The following is a 21,701-nucleotide window of genomic DNA, read 5'->3' on the forward strand; positions in this document are numbered from 1 at the left end:
TGGAGTACGTGCAGAGGAAGGCCAGCGGAACCGCAGGAGCGCTCTCACGGATGCTCCTCAACACCAGAGGTCCGAAGCAGGCAACGCGGAAGCTCCTGACGAGTGTTGTGACGTCGCAGATCCTGTACGCAGCGCCCGCGTGGGCGAAAGCCGCTCAGGTAAAGACCTACATGCGAGGCGTTGAGGCGACGTACAGGCTGTGTGCCCTACGAATAGCGTGCTCGTTCCGGACTGTGTCGGACGAAGCAGCGCTGGTCATTGCGGGGCAAGTCCCACTCAGGGAGCTAATAAGGGAGAGAGTGGAGATCCATACAGCCGTGCAGGGCGAAAGCGAGGCGACAAGAGCAGAGCTGAAGGCTGTAGCGAGGAGGAACAGCGTCAGCAGATGGCAGAACCAGTGGGACAGATCAACTAAGGGGCGCTGGACTTACACCCTCATACCGAAGCTGCAAGCCTGGATGGAGAGGAAGCACGGCCGGGTAGATTTTTACCTCACCCAAGCGCTTAGCGGTCATGGCTGCTTTCGCAGCTACCTTAAGCGCTTTGGCCACGAGACGGAGGACTGGTGCCCAGAGTGCGGCACCGGTATAGTGGAGGACGCACAGCACGTCCTCTTCGAATGCCACCGGTTTGACCACGAGCGTCACCGCATGGAGGCAGTAGTAGGCGCCAGGATCTCCCCCGAGACCTTGGTGTCGATTATGCTGACCGAGCCAAGGGCATGGGAAGCGGCCGCAGAGTTCGCCTCGAGCGTTATGCGAACGCTGAGAGCGTTGGAGAGGAGTCGTAAACAGGAGACGGAGTAGGAGCCTTCGAGGGTGCGACGCAATGCTTTGCGGCAGTACCGCGCGCGAAGGGCGCCCACTCCCACTAGCAAATACGGCCCTCATTATGAGTATACCCACTAGTGTAAGAAGTATTATTATTATTATATTGAAAGTATTATTAAAGCTAGATAGTTAATTAGAAGGAATAAACAAATGAATACAAAAAAAACATGCATGTGTGCGAGTGTCTTTTCTCTTTTTTATTTTCTAAAGTTCCAATTGAACTAAGTACACTCCCACTCACACTTGCATATACTTGAACCTCAATTATTTTGAGTTAGCCGCACACTATATTAAGCACCAATGTGTGTTTAACACTTTTCACCAGACACACCAGCTTTATATGCCAATTTTTAATGTTTTATTATATTTTAATTACTATCGACTTGCAACATACATATAGGGTGTGCCGCTTTTTTGGCCTCACCAAGCTATATACTACTCACAGTCCGATTACAGAGCCGACACTTCAGCTTCCAATACGCTAGCAGCTCCAAGCCTCCGTATGTAATTAATCCAAAACTAATTAAGCTCCAACGATGAGCTTCAAATGGGACGTGAAATTTTTCCAAGAAGTTCCTGCTCGGGCGCCAAATGTTTCCGCAACTCCTCGCAACCAGTTCGGAATAAAAATCTCGAAGTAAAAAGCCAAGTGCTGCTGATTCGACCGAGTCGGAATTCAATCAATTGAATACTCTCCTTCTTTCAATTTCGCTATTCACCTATTACATCCATGTCCTTCCTCTTTGTCTATCGATATTCACATATTACATGTATGTTCTATAGCAACAATCTTCTGTAAGTATGTCTTAATGCTACAATTCAATTTCTTAATGCTACAAATTCATTTTACTTATATCCAAATAGTAATTGCTCCCGGCCATAAGCCCTTTGCGCAAATTTGGCGTAAACAAATAATAATAATGATCCAATCGGATCCCAATTTGGTGATCTGATAGATATGGCCATTCCCTACAGAATGGCGTTTTTAGTTTTCTTCTATCTTTAAAATTGTAGNATACGTACATACATATGTACATACATGCATGTGTGCGAGTGTCTTTTCTCTTTTTTATTTTCTAAAGTTCCAATTGAACTAAGTACACTCCCACTCACACTTGCATATACTTGAACCTCAATTATTTTGAGTTAGCCGCACACTATATTAAGCACCAATGTGTGTTTAACACTTTTCACCAGACACACCAGCTTTATATGCCAATTTTTAATGTTTTATTATATTTTAATTACTATCGACTTGCAACATACATATAGGGTGTGCCGCTATTTTGGCCTCACCAAGCTATATACTACTCACAGTCCGATTACAGAGCCGACACTTCAGCTTCCAATACGCTAGCAGCTCCAAGCCTCCGTATGTAATTAATCCAAAACTAATTAAGCTCCAACGATGAGCTTCAAATGGGACGTGAACTTTTTCCAAGAAGTCCCTGCTCGGGCGCCAAATGTTTCCGCAACTCCTCGCAACCAGTTCGGAATAAAAATCTCGAAGTAAAAAGCCAAGTGCTGCTGGTTCGACCGAGTCGGAATTCATTCAATTTAATACTCTCCTTCTTTCAATTTCGCTATTCACCTATTACATCCATGTCCTTCCTCTTTGTCTATCGATATTCACATATTACATGTATGTTCTATAGCAACAATCTTCTGTAAGTATGTCTTAATGCTACAATTCAATTTCTTAATGCTACAAATTCATTTTACTTATATCCAAATAGTAATTGCTCCCGGCCATAAGCCCTTTGCGCAAATTTGGCGTAAAAAAATAATAATAATGATCCAATCGGATCCCAATTTGGTGATCTAATAGGTATGGTCATTCCCTACGGAATGGCGTTTTAAGTTTTCTTTTATATTCAGTTTCAGTGTGAGCATACAGTGTGTATTTAGCCAAGCTCTAGCTCTAGCTCTTATAGTCTCTGAGAACTAGCCGACAAACATGACGGACAGACAGAAAGTCTATTGATGCTGGTCAAGCATGCTTTGCGGCAGTACCGCGGGCGCCTGTCGCCCACTCCCACTCCCACTAGCAAATACGACCCCCATTATAAGTATACCCACTAGTGTAAGATTGTAGCATTATTAAAGCAAGACAATTAGAAGGAATAAACAAGTGAATACAAAAAAAAAAAAAAAATGTAAGATACACTCTAGTATCCACAGTTAACAGAACATAACAAGCAAGTGGTCGACTAGGCTACTGTTTAAATTTAAATTTCGTACAGCGACTGCTGCTATAAAAGCCCATAAATTACACTCACACTCGCAGATACAGATTCAGAGAAAGAGACACTTCGTAGAAGATAGAGTGCGAGTAAGCGAGATACACTTGAAAATCGAGTAATTTGCATTTCCTCAGTGTCATTGCTCGTGTCGCCAGGCGCCAAATCAACAACATACGACGGACGACATAAACTCTCTTGAAATAAGTCTTCAAATTTGTCCTATAATAGGGACAGATAGTATATGGAACGCATACATGAAAACCCGCCAATTTAATGCAAATTGTGATTTAATTAAATTAGAAACGAGAAGGGACGTGTGAGACGCTTCTTACGCGTCGCAACTTTTAACCCGGCACTCAGTACTATATCTGCACCTTAGCGGTTATTTGTCAAGTTTTACATTTTTTCTTCATCTGCCATCTTCATCAACAACACTACTCGCGCCAACACGCTCCTTTAGCTCGCCACCCTCCCCTAAAGCCACACACTGCAGACTCGCGGCAGAGGCAGCGCCCGCACACAAAACAAAAACAAATATAAGCTGCGAGACGGGGTGGGTTAAAAGTCGGCAGAGGCAGAGGCAGGGGCCGAGTGAAGCAGAAACAGAGTGTGAATGAGAGAATGTGAAAAGAAGAACAAAAGCTGCGGGACAGGGTGGGTTTTGCCACTTCAAGTTAATTTCTTCATTTTGGCTATAATAATGATCCAATCGGATCCCAATTTGGTGATCTGATAGATATGGTCATACCCTACGGAATGGCATTTTTAGTTTTCTTTTATCTTCAAAACTGTAGGTTTGGGAGGTTTTCACCCTTTTGCGGTGGCGGAATTTTTGAAATACACTGGTTTCAGTGTGAGCATGCAGCAGTCCAACATTTGGTGGCTCTCGCTCTTATAGTCTCTGAGAACTAGCCGACAAACAAGACGGACAGACGGACGGACGGACATGGCTCTATCGACTCGGCTATTGATGCTTGATCAAGAATATATATACTTTATGGGGTCGGAAAAGTTTCCTTATGTGCGTTACATACAACCGTTACTCTTCGAGTACCGGGTATAAATAGTTTGAAGCCTGGAAAAATGTTTGTCAGGCATAGAATATTATGAGAATATTGAGACATAAAATCAACAAGCCATAAATTATATAAAAGATGGACATAATATGTGGTGGCTACATTCTTATATTTTTCTTTAAAAAAGATAGATTTATGTTTGTTCTATGACAGTAGACGCATCAGCAGCAGCACTCCGATGATCATAATTTTTATAAATAAACTTCTTACGGGGGAGCTTTGAATTTCTCTACGCTTTTAGCTGCTTATGCGACACGCTCTGGGAATTAAAATGCCTTGAAATCATTGACGGAAAGTCAATGACTTCTAAAACCTTGCAGCAGCACCGTTTTTATCTTGATTTGACAAGTCACTGCCAGTTGGGTGGAGCGGGGAGCAGCTATATTTTCTTGACCTCACAAATCCGCAATCAATGCAGAGAATTTTAATCAACTTTAATGCCTCAATCGCGAATGATCTCATCTGTTGAATCACAACAGCGATTGTTCATCTATCTGTTGTATCTAATCGTACTTATTTCTGTATCTACATATCGGATATGTATCTTTTATTACAGCCCATGGACACCAATTTGTCAATTGTATATTTTAAAGTGTTTAATTGACATTCCCCTCTGCCGGCCTCTGTGCCTCCGTTTGAAATACGCTCCGAGTCTCGTCTCCCTTTTGCATACGAACGACTCATTCCATGAGTCAGAAAGTTATTCATTGGGTGGCGGGGTAGGGGAGGTGAAGCCTATACGTCTCTGGGGCAATTGATATGTTCCGGTCTCGTGGCTCTTCTCATTATTGATGCGTCAAGCTCACAGATACAAGATACATATTCGTACTTTCCGCCTCTTTGGCCATTGCACGATATTTCTAAATTTTCCTTTTCGATTTGGATTGGAATGGATACGAATTGGAATGGAAATGGCACTACCATTCCGCGATATCTCCTGACGGGTTCTCAGTGTCAGGTGTCAGGTATACCCTGTACTCAAAGAGTAAATGGGGTATACTGTATTTGTGTGAATAACGGTTGTATGTAACTCACAAAAGGAAACTTTTCCGACCCCATAGTGTATATATATTCTTGATCAGCATCAATAGCCGAGTCGATAGAGCCATGTCTGTCTGTCCGTCTTGTTTATCGACTAGTTCTCAGAGACTATAAGAGCTAGAGCCACAAAATGTTGGCTCCAGACTGCTGTATGCTCACACTGAAACCAGTGTATTTCAAAAATGAGCCACGCCAAGATACAAGAAAATTAAAAACGCCGTTTTTAAAATTGGGATCCGATTGGATCATTATTATAGCCACAATGGAGAAATTTATTTCCAGTGGCTAAACCCACCCTGTACCGCAGCTTTTGTTGCTCTTTTTACATTCTCTCATTCACACTCTGCTTCTGCTTCACTCGGCCCCTGCCTCTGCCCTCCCCCTGCCGATGACTCTTCCGACTTTTAACAGACCCCGTCCCGCAGCTTAGTTTTTTTTTTTTTGTGCGGGCGCTGCGTCTGCCGCGAGTCTGCAGTGTGTGGGTCTAGGGAAGGGCGGCGAGCTAAAGGAGCGTGTTGGTGTGAGTAGTGTTTGACAAAATTTGACAATTAACCACTAAGGTGCAGATGTTGTACTGAGTGCCGGGTATAAAAGTTGTGACGCGTAAGAAGCGTCTCACACGTCCCTTCTCGTTCTTGTGTGCGGGCGCTGCCTCTGCCTCTGCCGCGAGTCTGCAGTGTGTGGCTCTAGGGGAGCCACACACCACATCCGTTTGCCCCTTAAATTCTCATAAAACTATGTGATTCTATCCTATCTGTCTGTCCGCTCCTTATGAGCGCCTAGTACTCAGAGACCATAAGAGGTAGACTTCCAGACTTCTGTATGCACACCCCTGCCGCCCCCCGAAAATCTCACACAGCCATAATTTTAAAGATAAAAGAACAAATTCCATTCCGAAGGGAAGGACTATAACTATTAGATCGCCGATTCATTGGATCATTATTATAGCCAGAGTGAAACAATTAATGTGCAGTGGCTGCGCCCACCCCGTCCAGCAGTTGTTTTTTATTTTTTGCACATTCTCATATTCACACTCTTCTTCGTGTAGGGTGGCTCTGGGGGAGGGGGGCGAGCTTAAAGACCGTGTTGGCGTGAGAAGTGATGTAGATGACAGATGAAGAAAATATGTAAAATTTTAAAATAGCTGCTAAGGTACAAAAGTAGTACTGGGGACCGGGTATAAAAGTTGTGACGCGGAAGAAGCGTTTCACACGTCCCTTTACGTTTTTACTGTCTTTGGGATAAATTTCAAATCAAATGAGCATAGCTTTACAGCTCTATAAGCCAAAATCAACAGACTGGGAGTGGTGGGTGTTCTCTGCAAAACGGGTTTATGAATGAGATAATCTCTGAAGAGGAATCTTGAGCGTACCGGCAATCGTATCAAAAAGTTTTGCGGCGTTTCAGTAAAGCCACATTTAGAGGAGAGTCGCTTAAAAGCCAACACTGATTAAAGACCAACAAGTGTTCAGGGCAGGGCACAGTGTCCAATCTAGTCTAGCGGTATCAAACCCAGAGTAGGAAATTTGAAAGACTGATACGGAGTGACAAAGCTAATGAGCTAAACTTAAAAATAAACTCGAATCTGTTGGGGGCCCAATAAGAGTCTCTTTCAGTCAGGGAAGAGGCAAAATGCAAGAGATTGCTGTCGACAGGTAAGAGAATGGAGAGTTAAAGTGTGAGAAAATACTTCGAGGAAGTCTAACAAGCGGCAGCAGCAAAACCTGTTTTTAACGCGACACCACAATGCAAATTCTTTCAACAAAAAAGCCAAAGGGGGAATCCATTTTGGAATCGGGTTTGTAAATTGACTAATGATACAAGCGAAAACGAGAAGGGACTTGTGAGACGCTTCTTACGCGTCACAACTTTTATATCCGGCACTCAATCTGCACCTTAGCGGTGTTTTGTCAAATTTTAAATTTTTTCTTCAACTGTCACCTACATCTACAACACTTCTCACACCAACACGCTCCCTTAGCTCGCCGCCCTTCCCTAAACCAACACACTGCAGACTCGCGGCAGAGGCAGAGGCAGCGCCCGCACATAAAAAAAAGCTGCGGGACAGGGTGGGTTTAGCCACTGGAAATTAATTTCTTCATTGTGGCTATAATAATGATCCAATCGGATCCCAATTTGGTGATCTGATAGATATGGCCATTCCCTACGGAATGGCGTTTTTAGTTTTTTTTTATCTTCAAAATTTTAAATTTGGGAGGTTTTCGCCCTTTTGCGCGAGCGGAAGGGGGCGGGGCTTCTTTTTTTAAATACACTTCAGTTTCAGTGTGAGCATACAGTACAGTCTGGAGCCAAAATTTGGTGGCTCTAGCTCTTATAGTCTCTGAGAACTAGCCGAGAAACACGACGGACAGACAGACATGGCTCTATCGACTCGGCTATTGATGCTGATCAAGAATATATATACTTTATGGGCTCGGAAACGCTTCCTTCTGTGCGTTACATAGGGTTATTCACACAAATACAATATACCCTATTTACTCTTCGAGTGCCGGGTATAAAAAGAACAAATAAAATTGTTAAGCAGAAATCAGCCCAATTTTTGGTGTGGATTTTTCATCAAAGTTTTCAGGGGAATATCCCTGAGAGATTGGAAACTCTTCCTCGCTGAATCATGAAAGAAAATCACTCTGAAACGAATCCTTTGGTATAAGAGATTCCACCTTTTGCAACCCTGTGAAAATCTTCTCTCTTATCGCCCTTGTCCTACCTTTGGATGTTGCCTGGGTATCACCATATCGCTGTTGATCTGCTTCTCCGCATTGCTGAGGTTTCTCTCGATCAAATGGCGACAACTCTCGCAGAGATTGGACTCCTGGCTGCTCCTAGTACTACTATTATTATTGTTATTATGCTGCTCCTTGGAGTTGTTGTTGTTGTTATGGTTGGGATGGCTGATGGAATTCCGATCGGATTCGCTCTGCGAATTGGAGCTGTCATCAATGAAACGCATGTCCCCCGCATCGGGTGTCAGCGGGGAACTCAAAACGGAGCTCGGAAGATTCGTATCGAGCTGCAGGCAGGGATTATCCATGCCTCCGAGACCCCCATTGGTCGTCTCCGACAGATCCTCCGCATCCAGCATGCATCCCAGCGAATTGGAACGAGTCTTGAGCGGAGATCTTCGCGAGATTATCTCCCCTTTGTCATTGAGGAGCAGTTCCACGGGTCGCGACAGTATCAGCGTCCTTGTGGTCGCCGTGGTGGTGCTGTGAGTGTACTCCGATCTCTTGCTGTACAGCTCCGTGTTGGGATCCTTGCAGGGCAGTCGCTTTACTTCCACCTTGCGACTGACATTGCTGTAGCTGACCGTATCGCTGCTCAGCGTGGGACTGGCGGGTGGGGGGCTGTCGGGCGTCAAGGTCGTGATGTTGTATGTCGCCACACTCGTGTAGGGCGCCAGCGAGGGGGAGCGGGGCTTGGCTGGCGGCTTCGGTGGAGGTGTGGGTGGCAAGGGAGTTGGAGTGGGCGTCTTCTCTTCGCTCTTCGACAACAGATTGCAGAAGCATCGCACACAGACGCTGCTGTTGCGACTGCTGCTCTCGCCACTGCTGCTGCCATTCCCCACCAGACGTAGTCGATCCTCTTTGGGGGCCTTCAACGGATTGATGTAGAAGGTGCTGTTGCTCCGGCTATTCCGATCCACACTGAAGCCCACTCCTTCCACATTGAAGCCCGGTATGCCGCCTTCTCCAACGACTGTCGAGGAGAGATCGAAGCAGCTTCTCTGCAGTTGGTGTTTGCTCCCAAAACTTCCGCTACTGCCCAAACCCTTCTTGGTCTTTGGTTGGCGCCGCAGCGAGGAGAACCAGTTACTGATGCTGGGGCGCTTCTGTTGCAGGGAAGCCATCGCGTGGCTTCCGGTGGCAGAACGGGTTCCTTCTGAGTTCGATCACACTATCAGGAGCCACCCTCCATGATGGCCAAAGACGATGATGATAGCTGATGATGGTTCACTGTAAATTGTATATTTCTTAGTCTCTGCGGATTTGGGGGGCAATCTCTGTGGAGCCTCGCTGCAGGCAATTTACAAGTACAAAAGCGGCGAAACGGCAGACGGGTACTTCTTCTTTTTATACCCGGTACTCGAAGAGTAAATAGGGTATATTGTATTTGTGCGAATAACGGTTGTATGTAACGCACAGAAGGAAACGTTTCCGACCCCATAAAGTATATATATTCTTGATCAGCATCAAAAGCCGAGTCGATAGAGCCATGTCTGTCTGTCCGTCTGTCCGTCTTGTTTGTCGGCTAGTTCTCAGAGACTATAAGAGCTAGAGCCACCAAATTTTGGCTCCAGACACTGCTTCTGCTTCACTCGGCCCCTACCTCTGCCGTCCCTCTGCCTTTGCCGCTGCCGACTTTTAACCCACCCCGTCTCGCAGCTTACATTTGTTTTTTTGTGTGCGGGCGCTGCCTCTGCCGCGAGTCTGCAGTGTGTGGGTCTAGGGAAGGGGGGCGAGCTAACGGAGCGTGTTGGCGTCAGAAGTGTTGTAGATGTAGATAACAAATGAAGAAAAAATTTGAGAAATGTATTCCATCCAATCCCATAAATGAATTAACTAATTAGCAAGTGTCTTCTTCGGTATGAAAGAAGCCTTACAAAGTACCATGTGACAAGGGGCAGGAAATGTCTCAGGGTAGAACCTCAAAAAATAAAAAGCTGAGACGACGACACAAAACAAATTTCACTAATTTCTGGCAGGTTAACAAGGTGATGGCGTTCGACGTTCCTTAGACTAATCGCAGGACATGCAGACGGGACACCACTTCCATGTGCCTTCGTGTGTGTGTGTGGGTGTGTGATTTGTCGACCCCTGCGGCTTAGGGCATTGAATCAGCACACAAAACACACACACTCACCGAAAACCCCAACCTCTTCCGACACCTCCTGCTCCATTGGGATCCTGTGTTTCGTGTTTTTGTCTTGTGATTAATTGAGATTTCAGTTCGTTGCTACTTTTCCCTGTGTCGCTTGCTCGTCTAATGTTTGCTTTGTGCATTTGCTCACAGGAAGAGGAAGTCGGAGCGATAAAGCGTCTGGAATTGTTACCCCGTAGAGCCCCGAACAGGCGACAAAAACGAATCTAATTGGGGCTGCAAACTCCAAAGAGCAGAGCAAGAGACCAGAAAAGCAACAGAAATTAAGAATTAGAGAATATTGGAAAGGGAGAAACAGAACCAGTAACAGTCAAGATAGGAACTTGGAAAATGGAGTGTGGAGTGGAACAATGGAAATATACATAAACATAAACAGTAAAAAGATAAAAAGAAACATTTAACAGACCAATCGATTTCCTTTCAAAAATGTCAAAGGAAATATGTGTCAATTTACATCGAAGGTAATGAAATTTGACAGCAAACAAGGTCAGCGGTTACTGCCGACAATTTGAAAAAATGTGTTTGGAAAATTTCACACAAAATAAGGAAAATACAAGCCCTAAAAAGAAAATTTCCTGACCAAGAAAAAAGTGCGTTTCAATATTAATTAGGATTCATACTGCTCCCCAAAATGAACCAGGAATTCCATTTGATTTTAAATAAATATTACTTTAAATTCGTACAAAAATATTTACTTTAATCAAATGTGAATTTCCTTTGGGGATTTGCAACTTGTAACCTAGACAAGAACTAGACAAGTTAAGAGTCCCCCCACCCGTCCAACTTTGCCTCTTAGCCAAGTTCGAAATGAAGTCTTTTGAAAGAGTTTTGGGTATCCTTTTAACGTCATACAGTACAGAGGAGGGAGGGTTGGATGGAGGGAGTTCGGTGCGGGAGTACGTGATTGGATTTTACAAGTGCGACAGAGTCCCAGAGAGGCATTCAAATGGCATTGCATTTAATGTGATTCTCGCCCGAAATGATTCAACTTTGGATCTCCTCTCTTTCCTTTTTTTTGTTCTTCCTTTTGTTTCACGCTCTCTCTCTCTCTCTTTCTCTGTTTGCTTTGTGTGTTGGGTTATGCATATGGAAACGCATTTCTTATATATCAAATAGCCAAATAGAGGGAAAGAAAAGAAGGCAAACAAAAGCTACATCGAGAAGAAGGTTAGTCAATGATGGGAGGGAAGGCGCTGCCATTCCCAGGACCAGGCCCAGGCCCAGGCCCAGGCCCATGCACAGACCCTACGGGCGTGGTTGACCAAGTTGAAAAACATTGAGAGGCAAAGAAGACAAACACATCATTTTGGGTAGGGATAGGTAGTGGTACTGGCAGTGGCAGGGTGGCAAGGAGAACGCACAGGTGAATGTCACAAAGAAGAGCAGACAAGATAAAAAAAAAAAATAACTAAAAGAAGAAAAAACAAGTCAAATTAAATTTATTTTGTAAACAAACTATCCAAACAGTAGCTACCGCCGTCACAAAAGAGAGGCGTGTTTTCCGTCATTTATCTTAACAATTTAATCTACACTTTACACACACTTTTTACAGACGGAAACAGTTGTAAACTTCTGCTCTTTTAAACCAGAGAGACAATTTTCCATGGCTGAGGAAGGGAGGAATTTGAGTTTCACCCATAAGTGACTTTTACTTTCCTTCAACAAAATGCAATTCAACGCAAGCCCTATGTATGGTTTGCGACAGTTTTTCCCATTCTCTATAATGATACTCGCGGAAAAGAAATCTAATAAAATTGCCATATATCAAAAAACTGCTACTGCAATAAGAACACACAAAATTTCCAATTTATTTTAAAAACCAATACACAACAAAATAAATATACAAATTAGAGGCGTGTATCTCGGTTTTACCGCGGAAAGTAAAAAAATTAGCTAATTTTGTGAAATTGAGCCGAAACTCGCTTATAATAAGCAATAATACGATCACCCGTGGTTACCCCACAACCTGATAAAAACGGCGGGACAAAAGTGGCAGTAAATCCGTAGTTTTTTCGGATAACCTTGCCTCTCGGCAATGGCGGCCCAGCAAAGCCAGTAACACGGAAGCTGGTGCAACGTAATCCGGAACTATGGCTGGCATAGGAAGGACCAGGATGGCCACGGAAAAAGCCACAGGATCAAAGATCGTAGTGGAGACGCGAAAAAAGAGGAAAGGAGACCCCAGACCTGCTTTTTCGGCAGGCGTAAAAATGGCGGGAAAAACAACAGCTACGACGACAAAAACCACCTTGAAAGAGAAAGAGACGAAAAACAAAACTACCAAAACAATTACTAGTGAGAAAGAGAAAGCGGATGTGGATGTTTGTCAGACGTCCGTGAGTACAAGATCAACAACGACAACTAACAACAACAACAACAACAAAAACAACAACAACAAAAACATCAACAACAAATACTACGAGGGCCACAAAGGCCCTTTTGTAGTGTATATAGATCAACTAAGCGATAATAATTCCAGGATCGCAATTAACCAGTTCGAGCTATCCGAACTGTTGATAAAACTGGGACTTGGCGGTATAGAGGAGGTCGCGAGGATAGGCTATGGCAGGTGCAAGATTGTATGTAGGTCGGCCGACGGTGCAAACAAACTTGTGGAAAACAGTGCCTTCGCCGCCCACGGGTACTCTCCCCGGATTTTGCGGCACTTTGTGCAAAAGGCGGGTCTAATCTTTGGGATCCCTGGCCACCACTCGGAGGAGCAGCTCTCGGAGCTGATCATCTCGGACGTCCCCATAGAGGGAATACAACGGATTTCCAGAACAGACAGAACCTCGGGGGATAGGGTACCCACCGGCAGGGTCAAACTATGGGTTAGAGGGGAGCAGCTGCCCAAGGAAATCAAGTTCCTGTAAACCAAGGTAGCAGTAAAACCTTTCGTCCAGTTTAGCCAATGCTTCAGGTGCTTTAGGTTCGGTCATATGGCGCAGCACTGCAAGAGCCTGCCGAGATGTTTCAAATGTGGTCGGGACCACAGCAGTAACACGCTATTCTTCTGGACGTTGATATGCAATGACTGCACCATCAAGTGGCCCATACGACACCAAGCCAAAGCCTGTTACGCGCGGAACCTAGCAGAACGCAGCCCTCCTCCCGCCCAACCGACCGAGGGGCACTGCCGCATGACGGGCGGCGCGATTAACCGAACCGGTCGCGAGCATGCAGGAAAGATAGATGTTAGGCTAATATTCGAGGAAAATTAGATCTAATCATAACTAGACTAAGCTAAGCTATAGCTAAGCAAGCAGAAATTACCAAAATCAGAAACAAGACAAAACTAAAATGAAACTAACTACGGGAGAGGTAGGCTAGTATAAGAGATTTAAGAAGAGGAAGGGAGTTAGTTGAGGATATAATGTGGTAGAGGGAATTATATAAAAAAAGAAGAGGAAGGGAGTTAGTTGAGGATATAATGCGGTAGAGGGAATTATAATCCGAGCATAAAACCCTAAAGGGTTCGTGTGAGGCATAATTCGATCTACATAGTGGAAGGAACAAAGGAATAAAGTTTCTAGTGGGTCTAATGGGAATCGTAAAGTTTATGCGGCTCAGCAAGTCAGGGCTGTCTACATCCCCCTTGATCAAGTTGTGCATAAAAATTACACCAAGCATTTTTCTACGACTAACTCAGGATGGAAGATTTATTAAAAGAAGTCTACTACGGTAGGATGGCAGTCTCACAGTTGCATCCCAGTTGAGGCCCCGTAGGGCAAATAATAAAAAGTTTTTCTGTACTGATTCAATACGGTTCTGATGTATGTTGTACTGAGGGCACCATACACATGAGCCGTATTCTAAAATCGGACGAACAAGCGAGATATAGAGAGTCTTCGTTATATAGGGGTCCTCAAATTCCTTTGACCACCTCTTTATAAACCCAAGCACACCCATGGCTTTATTTACCATGGTAGAAATGTGTTCAGAAAACTTTAACTTGGGGTCTAGTTTAACACCTAGATCATCAACCAATGTAATTCTCTCAAGAGAACTACCGCAGAGGGTGTAAGGAGCCAGGAAGGGGCTGGAGCGACAAAAAGTCATAACATTGCACTTCGAGGCATTAAGTTGTAACATATTTGCACAGCACCATGACTGAAAGCTATTGAGATCAGATTGCAAACGAGAGTGAAATGAAATGTCCTTATACTGGACACAGAGTTTAACATCATCCGCATACATAAGTACTCGAGAATTTGTTAATACAGAAGGCAGGTCATTAATAAAGAGTGTGAAAAGTAAGGGGCCTAAATGGCTACCCTGTGGTACTCCAGAAGTAACCATAACAGGTAAAGATACGGAGTTTTTGAAAAGGACCCTTTGAGACCTAGAACACAGGTAGCTAGAAATCCATCTCAACAGATTGGGCGGAAACCCTAGAAGGTTGAGCTTTTGTGCAAGAAGAGAATGGTTTACGGAATCGAATGCCTTACTGAAGTCAGTGTAAATAACATCCGTCTGCAAGTTACTTTGGAAGCCTTTAATTACAAAGGAGGTGAACTCTAAAAGATTAGTGGTTGTTGATCGTCGCCGTATAAATCCGTGCTGAGCTGGAGATATAAGTGATTTGCAGAGATGCTGCAAGTGCGGAGTTAAAAGTTTCTCGAACATTTTAGGAATAGCGGATAACTTAGATATACCTCTATAGTTTTTAGCGTCAGACTTGCTACCTTTCTTATGGAGAGGAATTATAAAGGATTCCTTCCAGATGGGGGGAAAGCTAGAAGAATGGATAGATAGAGTGAATAGTTTAAGCAAAGGTCCGCAGAGAGACTCGGCACAGTACCTGAGTACACAGCCGGGAACTCCGTCAGGGCCCGGTGAGAATACCGGCTTAACTAATTGAAGTTCATGAAGTAAGGAGCCTTCATTTAACAAAGGGCAGAAAATGCCATTCGACCTTGGTAAACTATATGGATACATATGACCTGGGTAGCTTTCCTGGGAATAGGTGGTTTGAAAAAATTGTGCAAAAAGATCGGCGATTGCCTGATCATTGTTTGCCGACATATTCAAAAATGATAGCGAGGATGGATGTGCGGACGTTCTACGCTTACTGTTTACGANGCACCTTCGTACACCAGAAGTAACCATAACAAGTAAAGATAAGGAATTTTTGAAAAAGACCCTTTGGGACCTAGAACACAGGTAGCTAGAAATCCATTTCAACAGATTGGGCGGAAACCCTAGAAGGTCGAGCTTTTGTGCAAGAAGAGAATGGTTTACAGAATCGGATGCCTTACTGAAGTCAGTGTAAATAACATACGTCTGCAAGTTACCTTGGAAGCCTTTAATTACAAAGGAGGTGAACTCTAAAAGATTAGTGGTTGTTGATCGTCGCCGTATAAATCCGTGCTGTGCTGGAGATATAAGTGATTTGCAGATATAAGTGATTTGCTGCAAGTGCGGAGTTACAAGTTTCTCGAACATTTTAGGAATAGCGGATAACTTAGATATACCTCTATAGTTTTTAGCGTCAGACTTGCTACCTTTCTTATGGAGAGGAATTATAAAGGATTCCTTCCAGATGGGGGGAAAGCTAGAAGAATGGATAGATAGAGTGAATAGTTTAAGCAAAGGTCCGCAGAGAGACTCGGCACAGTACCTGAGTACACAGCCGGGAACTCCGTCAGGGCCCGGTGAGAATACCGGCTTAACTAATTGAAGTTCATGAAGTAAGGAGCCTTCATTTAACAAAGGGCAGAAAATGCCATTCGACCTTGGTAAACTATATGGATACATATGACCTGGGTAGCTTTCCTGGGAATAGGTGGTTTGAAAAAATTTTGCAAAAAGATCGGCGATTGCCTGATCATTGTTTGCCGACATATTCAAAAATGATAGCGAGGATGGATGTGCGGACGTTCTACGCTTACTGTTTACGAAGCTGTAAAACTGTTTAGGGTCCTTTGAAAAACGTATCCTGCATCGAAGGAGGTAGTTCCTATAGCATTGAGCATTAAGAACAGTGAAATTTGACCGAGCTATTAAGTAATTAGAAAGAGAAGAGGGAGAACCAACTTTTTGAAATTTTTTAAATAGTCTTGATTTTAGATTTTTTAGACTGGATAACTCTTTGGTGAACCAAGGAGGTTTCGCAGATCTAGTCGGACATGAAAGTGGGACACACGTGTCAAAAATTGTGTCAAGTACATTGTAAAAAATGTTTGTGCCTTCAATGACGTCAGTGCACAAGTACAGAGCGGACCAATCAAAATTTCGAATTAAGTTATTGAGCTTCGTAAACACGGCTTTACGAAAGCAGCGGACGCGTTCAGATAGCCTACCCGCACGATCCGATACAGTAGGTCCAATATTTATCGACACTTCGAAAGTAGGATGATAGCAGTCTTCAGGTATAGTGATCGGGAGTGCTCGTGTTAACAACGCTACGGTCGGACCCGAGACAAAGCACAGATCAAGCAATCGACCCAAGGAGTTTTTTACATGGTTGACTTGAGACAGGGACAGGTCTAATAAGCCATCAATAAACTCATGTCGTGACATGGGCACAAGGTTGTTTGACTCGTTAACCGAAGACCAGACAAACTTGTGGAAAACAGTGCCTTCGCCGCCCACGGGTACTCTCCCCGGATTTTGCGGCACTTTGTGCAAAGGGCGGGTCTAATCTTTGGGATCCCTGGCCACCACTCGGAGGAGCAGCTCTCGGAGCTGATCATCTCGGGCGTCCCCATAGAGGGAATACAACGGATTTCCAGAACAGACAGAACCTCGGGGGATAGGGTACCCACCGGCAGGGTCAAACTATGGTTTAGAGGGGAGCAGCTGCCCATGGAAGTCAAGTTCCTATACACCAAGGTAGCAGTAAAACCTTTCGTCCGGTTTAGCCAATGCTTCAGGTGGTTTAGGTTTGGTCATATGGCGCAGCACTGCAAGAGTCTACCGAGATGTTTCAAATGCGGTCGGGACCACAGCAGTAACACGCTATGCTCGGGGCTAAGCTGTGCTAACTGCAAGGGTAACCACGCGGCTACGCACCCGCAATGCGAGGCCAGAAGGAAAGCGTTCGCAATTCAAAAAAGCATGACGCTTGAAAACTTATCACGGGCTGAGGTCAAGGCTAGGTACCCGGCACTCTTTGGTAGATCTCCACCCAACCCAGCGGACCCAGGGGAGTTTCCCCCACCCACTTGGCAAAACGGCATCCTCCCCGAACGCCTAAACAACAACACTGAGGCAGCTAGGGAAATTCACTGGGTTGCTTCGTTCGCCGAGGTGACAAAAGCCAAAAGAGCGGCAGCCCGCAATTCGGAGTCGGCTAAGGCAGCTGCCAACATGGCAGAATGGAGGAACGCTATCAACGCAGATAGCCCTCAGTTAAGTGAAAAATTCGTGAGAACAACGTCCGGGGTCTCATCTGTGGTCCAGGAAAAGCTTAACGCACTGGATCCATGCTTACAGCGTTCCTGGTGGAACCCAACAACATTTCCAAGGTGAAGATTTCAATTGGTGAAGAAGTTTTTCCAACAGATCTTGGAGTATGTTAACTCCTCCAATGCTGAACTCGACCGTTTGCAAATTGTGCAAGGGGTGGAAGCGGGATACTCTAACAAAAAACAATGAAGATTCTACAACTAAACATTCAAAGTCTGACTTACAACAACAACAAACAGCTCCTCAATATGTTTCTAATAAACAACGAAATAGACATTGCAATCCTTTCGGAGATCTGGGTTGTAAATAATGCGGACTGCAGTATCTTAGATTACAACTTCATCTGCAAGCCCAGAGAAGACGGCTACGGCGGAGTAGGAATCTATATTAGAAAGAAAATTAGATTTAGCATTCTGAAAATAGACTGTGATCTAGAGATCGTAGGTATTAAGACCCTGAACCTCAAAAACAACCTCAACATTTTCAGCGCATACAAATGACACTTTCCCAATTCAAATCGTGCATTAAAAATGTGTTCGAGCTTGCGGAGTCCCTAGACTACCCTTCAGTCGTAGGAGGAGATTTCAACGCCAAGTCTTCCATCTGGGGAAACCCTTCCAGTGACCGCAAGGGTCGCAGCATCGAGAATGCTACTCGTGAGGCGGGTTTTATCTGTCTTAACGACGGATCTCCAACGTTTTCCAGGAACCCTTCCCAATTCTCTGTTCTTGACCTCACCTTTTCTGATCACAGGGTCGGTAGAATCGACTGGCAAGCCCTTAAATCCAAAATAACCAACAGCAACCACTTCCCAATCGTCATAACAGTCGAAGGGTTAGATGCCTCCATTCAAGAGAAGAAAGTGCTGCACAATAGNTACCGAGATGTTTCAAATGCGGTCGGGACCACAGCAGTAACACGCTATGCTCGGGGCTAAGCTGTGCTAACTGCAAGGGTAACCACGCGGCTACGCACCCGCAATGCGAGGCCAGAAGGAAAGCGTATGCTATTCAAAAAAGCATGACGCTTGAAAAATTATCACGATCTGAGGTCAAGGCTAGGTACCCGGTACTCTTTGGTAGATCTCCACCCAACCCAGGGGACCCAGGGGAGTTTCCCCCACCCACATGGCAAAACGGCATCCTCCCCGAACGCCAAAACAGCAACACTGAGGCAGCTAGGGAAATTCACTCGGTTGCTTCGTTCGCCGAGGTGACCAAAGCCAAAAGAGCGGCAGCACGCAATACGGAGTCGGCTAAGGCAGCTGCCAACATGGCAGAATGGAGGAACGCTATCAACGCAGATAGCCCACAGTTAAGTGAGAAATTCGTGAGAACAACTTCCGGGGTCTCATCTGTGGCCCAGGAAAAGCTTAACGCACTGGGATCCATGCTTACAGCGTTCCTGGTGGAACCCATCAACATTTCCAAGGGGGAATTGGTGAAGAAGTTTTTCCAACAGATCTTGGAGTATGTTAACTCCTCCAATGCTGAACTCGACCGTTTGCAAATTGTGCAAGGGGTGGAAGCGGGATACTCTAACAAAAAACAATGAAGATTCTACAACTAAACATTCAAAGTCTGACTTACAACAACAACAAACAGCTCCTCAATATGTTTCTAATAAACAACGAAATAGACATTGCAATCCTTTCGGAGATCTGGGTTGTAAATAATGCGGACTGCAGTATCTTAGATTACAACTTCATCTGCAAGCCCAGAGAAGACGGCTACGGCGGAGTAGGAATCTATATTAGAAAGAAAATTAGATTTAGCATTCTGAAAATAGACTGTGATCTAGAGATCGTAGGTATTAAGACCCTGAACCTCAAAAACAACCTCAACATTTTCAGCGCATACGCTGCGCCTTCAACGACACTTTCCCAATTCAAATCGGGCATTAAAAAGGTGTTCGAGCTTGCGGAGTCCCTAGACTACCCTTCAGTCGTAGGAGGAGATTGCAACGCCAAGTCTTCCATCTGGGGAAACCCTTCCAGTGACCGCAAGGGTCGCAGCATCGAGAATGCTACTCGTGAGGCGGGTTTTATCTGTCTTAACGACGGATCTCCAACGTTTTCCAGGAACCCTTCCCAATTCTCTGTTCTTGACCTCACCTTTTCTAATCACAGGATCGGTAGAATCGACTGGCAAGCCCTTAAATCCAAAATAACCAACAGCAGCCACTTCCCAATCATCATAATAGTCGAAGGTTTAGATGCCTCCATTCAAGAGAAGAAAGTGCTGCACAATAGAATAAATCGTATTTTAGGAGTAAGCAGTTTTACCAATCTACAAGAGCTCAACGATAAAGTCAAATCCCTGACCAGTAAAAACACAGTTACCATTCCCAGCAACAACAAGTATATTGTCAAAAAATGGTGGAACGAGGGTATAGAAAGACTGTTTCGCGTGAGAAATGCATGCAGGCAAAAATACTATTACACCAAAAAATTTGATGATGCCAGGGCCACTATAGAGGCCGACCGCAACCTGCAAAATGAGATTAAAAAATGCAGAAGGTCAAACTTCTCAAAGTTCATAGAAGAGGTTTCCTCTTCGCCCTCCATGTGGAGCAGAGTAAAGAACCTTAAGAAATATGGACAAGTCAAGAACGTAGGGAACACATGGACAGACGAAAACGACAATGGCTTTCTAAAAATGGTCAAAGACATCCCCTCCACTGCAAGCAATAGACCCCCAGAGAACATTCCAAATCTGATTGGACCAGGCGACCCCGAACCTTTGGACATGGGGGAATTTCTGTCCTTCCTGAAATCCAGGAACCCAAATTCGGCGAGAGGCCCAGATGGCATTTCGTTTAGGATGCTGCAGCAACTTCCTGTGGGGAAAAAGCATAACATCTTTGAAATTATAAACAGGGTATGGCTCAGTGGTAACATCCCAGAGGTCTGGCGTAGAATCAAGGTGGTACCAGTCCCCAAGAAGAATGCGGACCCCGGTTCCTTCCAAAACTACAGACCTATTTGCCTAATAAACACCTTGTTTAAGTCTATAGAGGGGTTGATAAAGTTAAAGCTGGACGAACATATTACAAGGCATGAGCTTCCGCCTTCAGGAGGAACAGGTCCACGGCGCTCTGCATCAACGACCTGATCAACGAGGTCCTGGCTCTGAAAGCGAGAGGGAATCAGGTCGTGGCGGCCTGTCTTGACCTACAAAGGGCATTTGACTGCGTTAGAGTCGACACGCTAGAGCAGAAGATGAATGTCATGCAGTTCGACCCGAATCACACTGCCTGGATTGCCAGCTTCCTGAGCAAGCGTCTACTCATCAAGGGCAAGAGTGAGGTTGAGGTGAACAGGGGGGTTAGTCAGGGCAGCTGTCTCAGTCCAACTCTGTTCAAGTTGTACACCGCAGAACTGCACGAGATAAACGATGGCAATTGCCTACTGTTTCAGTATGCGGACGACTTCTTTATTATTTGCTCCCACAAGGAGATTTCCATTGCCAAACGTATGCTCCTAGGAAAAATAGACAGCTTTGAGGCAAGATGCAACAGGCTTAACCTTGCTTTCAACCCAGCCAAATCCAAAGTGGTTCACTTCAGCATCCGAAGAACCGAGCTGAACATTGAGCACCAAGGAGTCGAGATTAGGCAAGTAGATCAGATAAAATATCTAGGCAGAATAATTTCAGCGAACAACTCAGCCTCAGTGCACATCGAGCAAGCCATTTCAGAGTCAAACAGAACCTGTGCTTTCCTAAGACTACTCAGTGGGTGCCATTACGGTATCAGCCCAAAGAGAGGGCTCATAGTTTTTAAGGCCTTTGTCAGAAGTAGATTAGAATACGCTTGCTCGTCTTTCAGCAACTTGTCCAAATCCGCTCTAGCCAAAATCAAATCTCATTGTAACCACCACCTTAGAAAGTCACTAGGCTTAATCATCTGCACCCCAATCCCGATTATTTACCACATGGCAGGAGAACTTCCCCCGGAATACAGAATGAGATTCCTAGCGGCAAAAGAGTTAGCCAAGGCATTTGCGTACAGCCTCCCAGCGAGTAGGACAGTGTCCATAAACAGGGACATAAACACGGGCTACGCCAGGCATTTCGGGAGTTCGGTGATATTCTGGAGAGAATCGAGGTCTTTGAGAGTACAACTTCGCATTGCACCAAAATTAGGTCAGACTTAGACTTCTTTAAGGGGGCTGCTGAGAACAAGCATAGCTTAGACCAGGC

At 44.8% G+C, this 21,701-nt stretch overlaps 1 protein-coding gene across 2 annotated transcripts in view; it reads right to left on the reverse strand.

The window, feature by feature from the left end:
- The window catches only part of LOC117591086 (cytohesin-1), a 64,556-nt gene that overhangs the window by 9,111 nt on the left and 33,744 nt on the right, over positions 1-21,701 (reverse strand). The window contains exon 1 of one of the 2 annotated variants that reach the window (XM_034284186.1): positions 7,919-9,058. The exons of the other annotated variant lie outside the window; for it this stretch is intronic. Coding sequence (XP_034140077.1) covers positions 7,919-9,058 — 1,140 coding nt within the window. Of the gene's footprint in view, positions 1-7,918; positions 9,059-21,701 lie in introns of those variants that run through there. 2 annotated transcript variants of the gene reach the window in all.

Source organism: Drosophila guanche, unplaced genomic scaffold (assembly GCF_900245975.1).
Source record: "Drosophila guanche unplaced genomic scaffold, DGUA_6, whole genome shotgun sequence".
NCBI classification, from domain to species: domain Eukaryota; kingdom Metazoa; phylum Arthropoda; class Insecta; order Diptera; family Drosophilidae; genus Drosophila; species Drosophila guanche.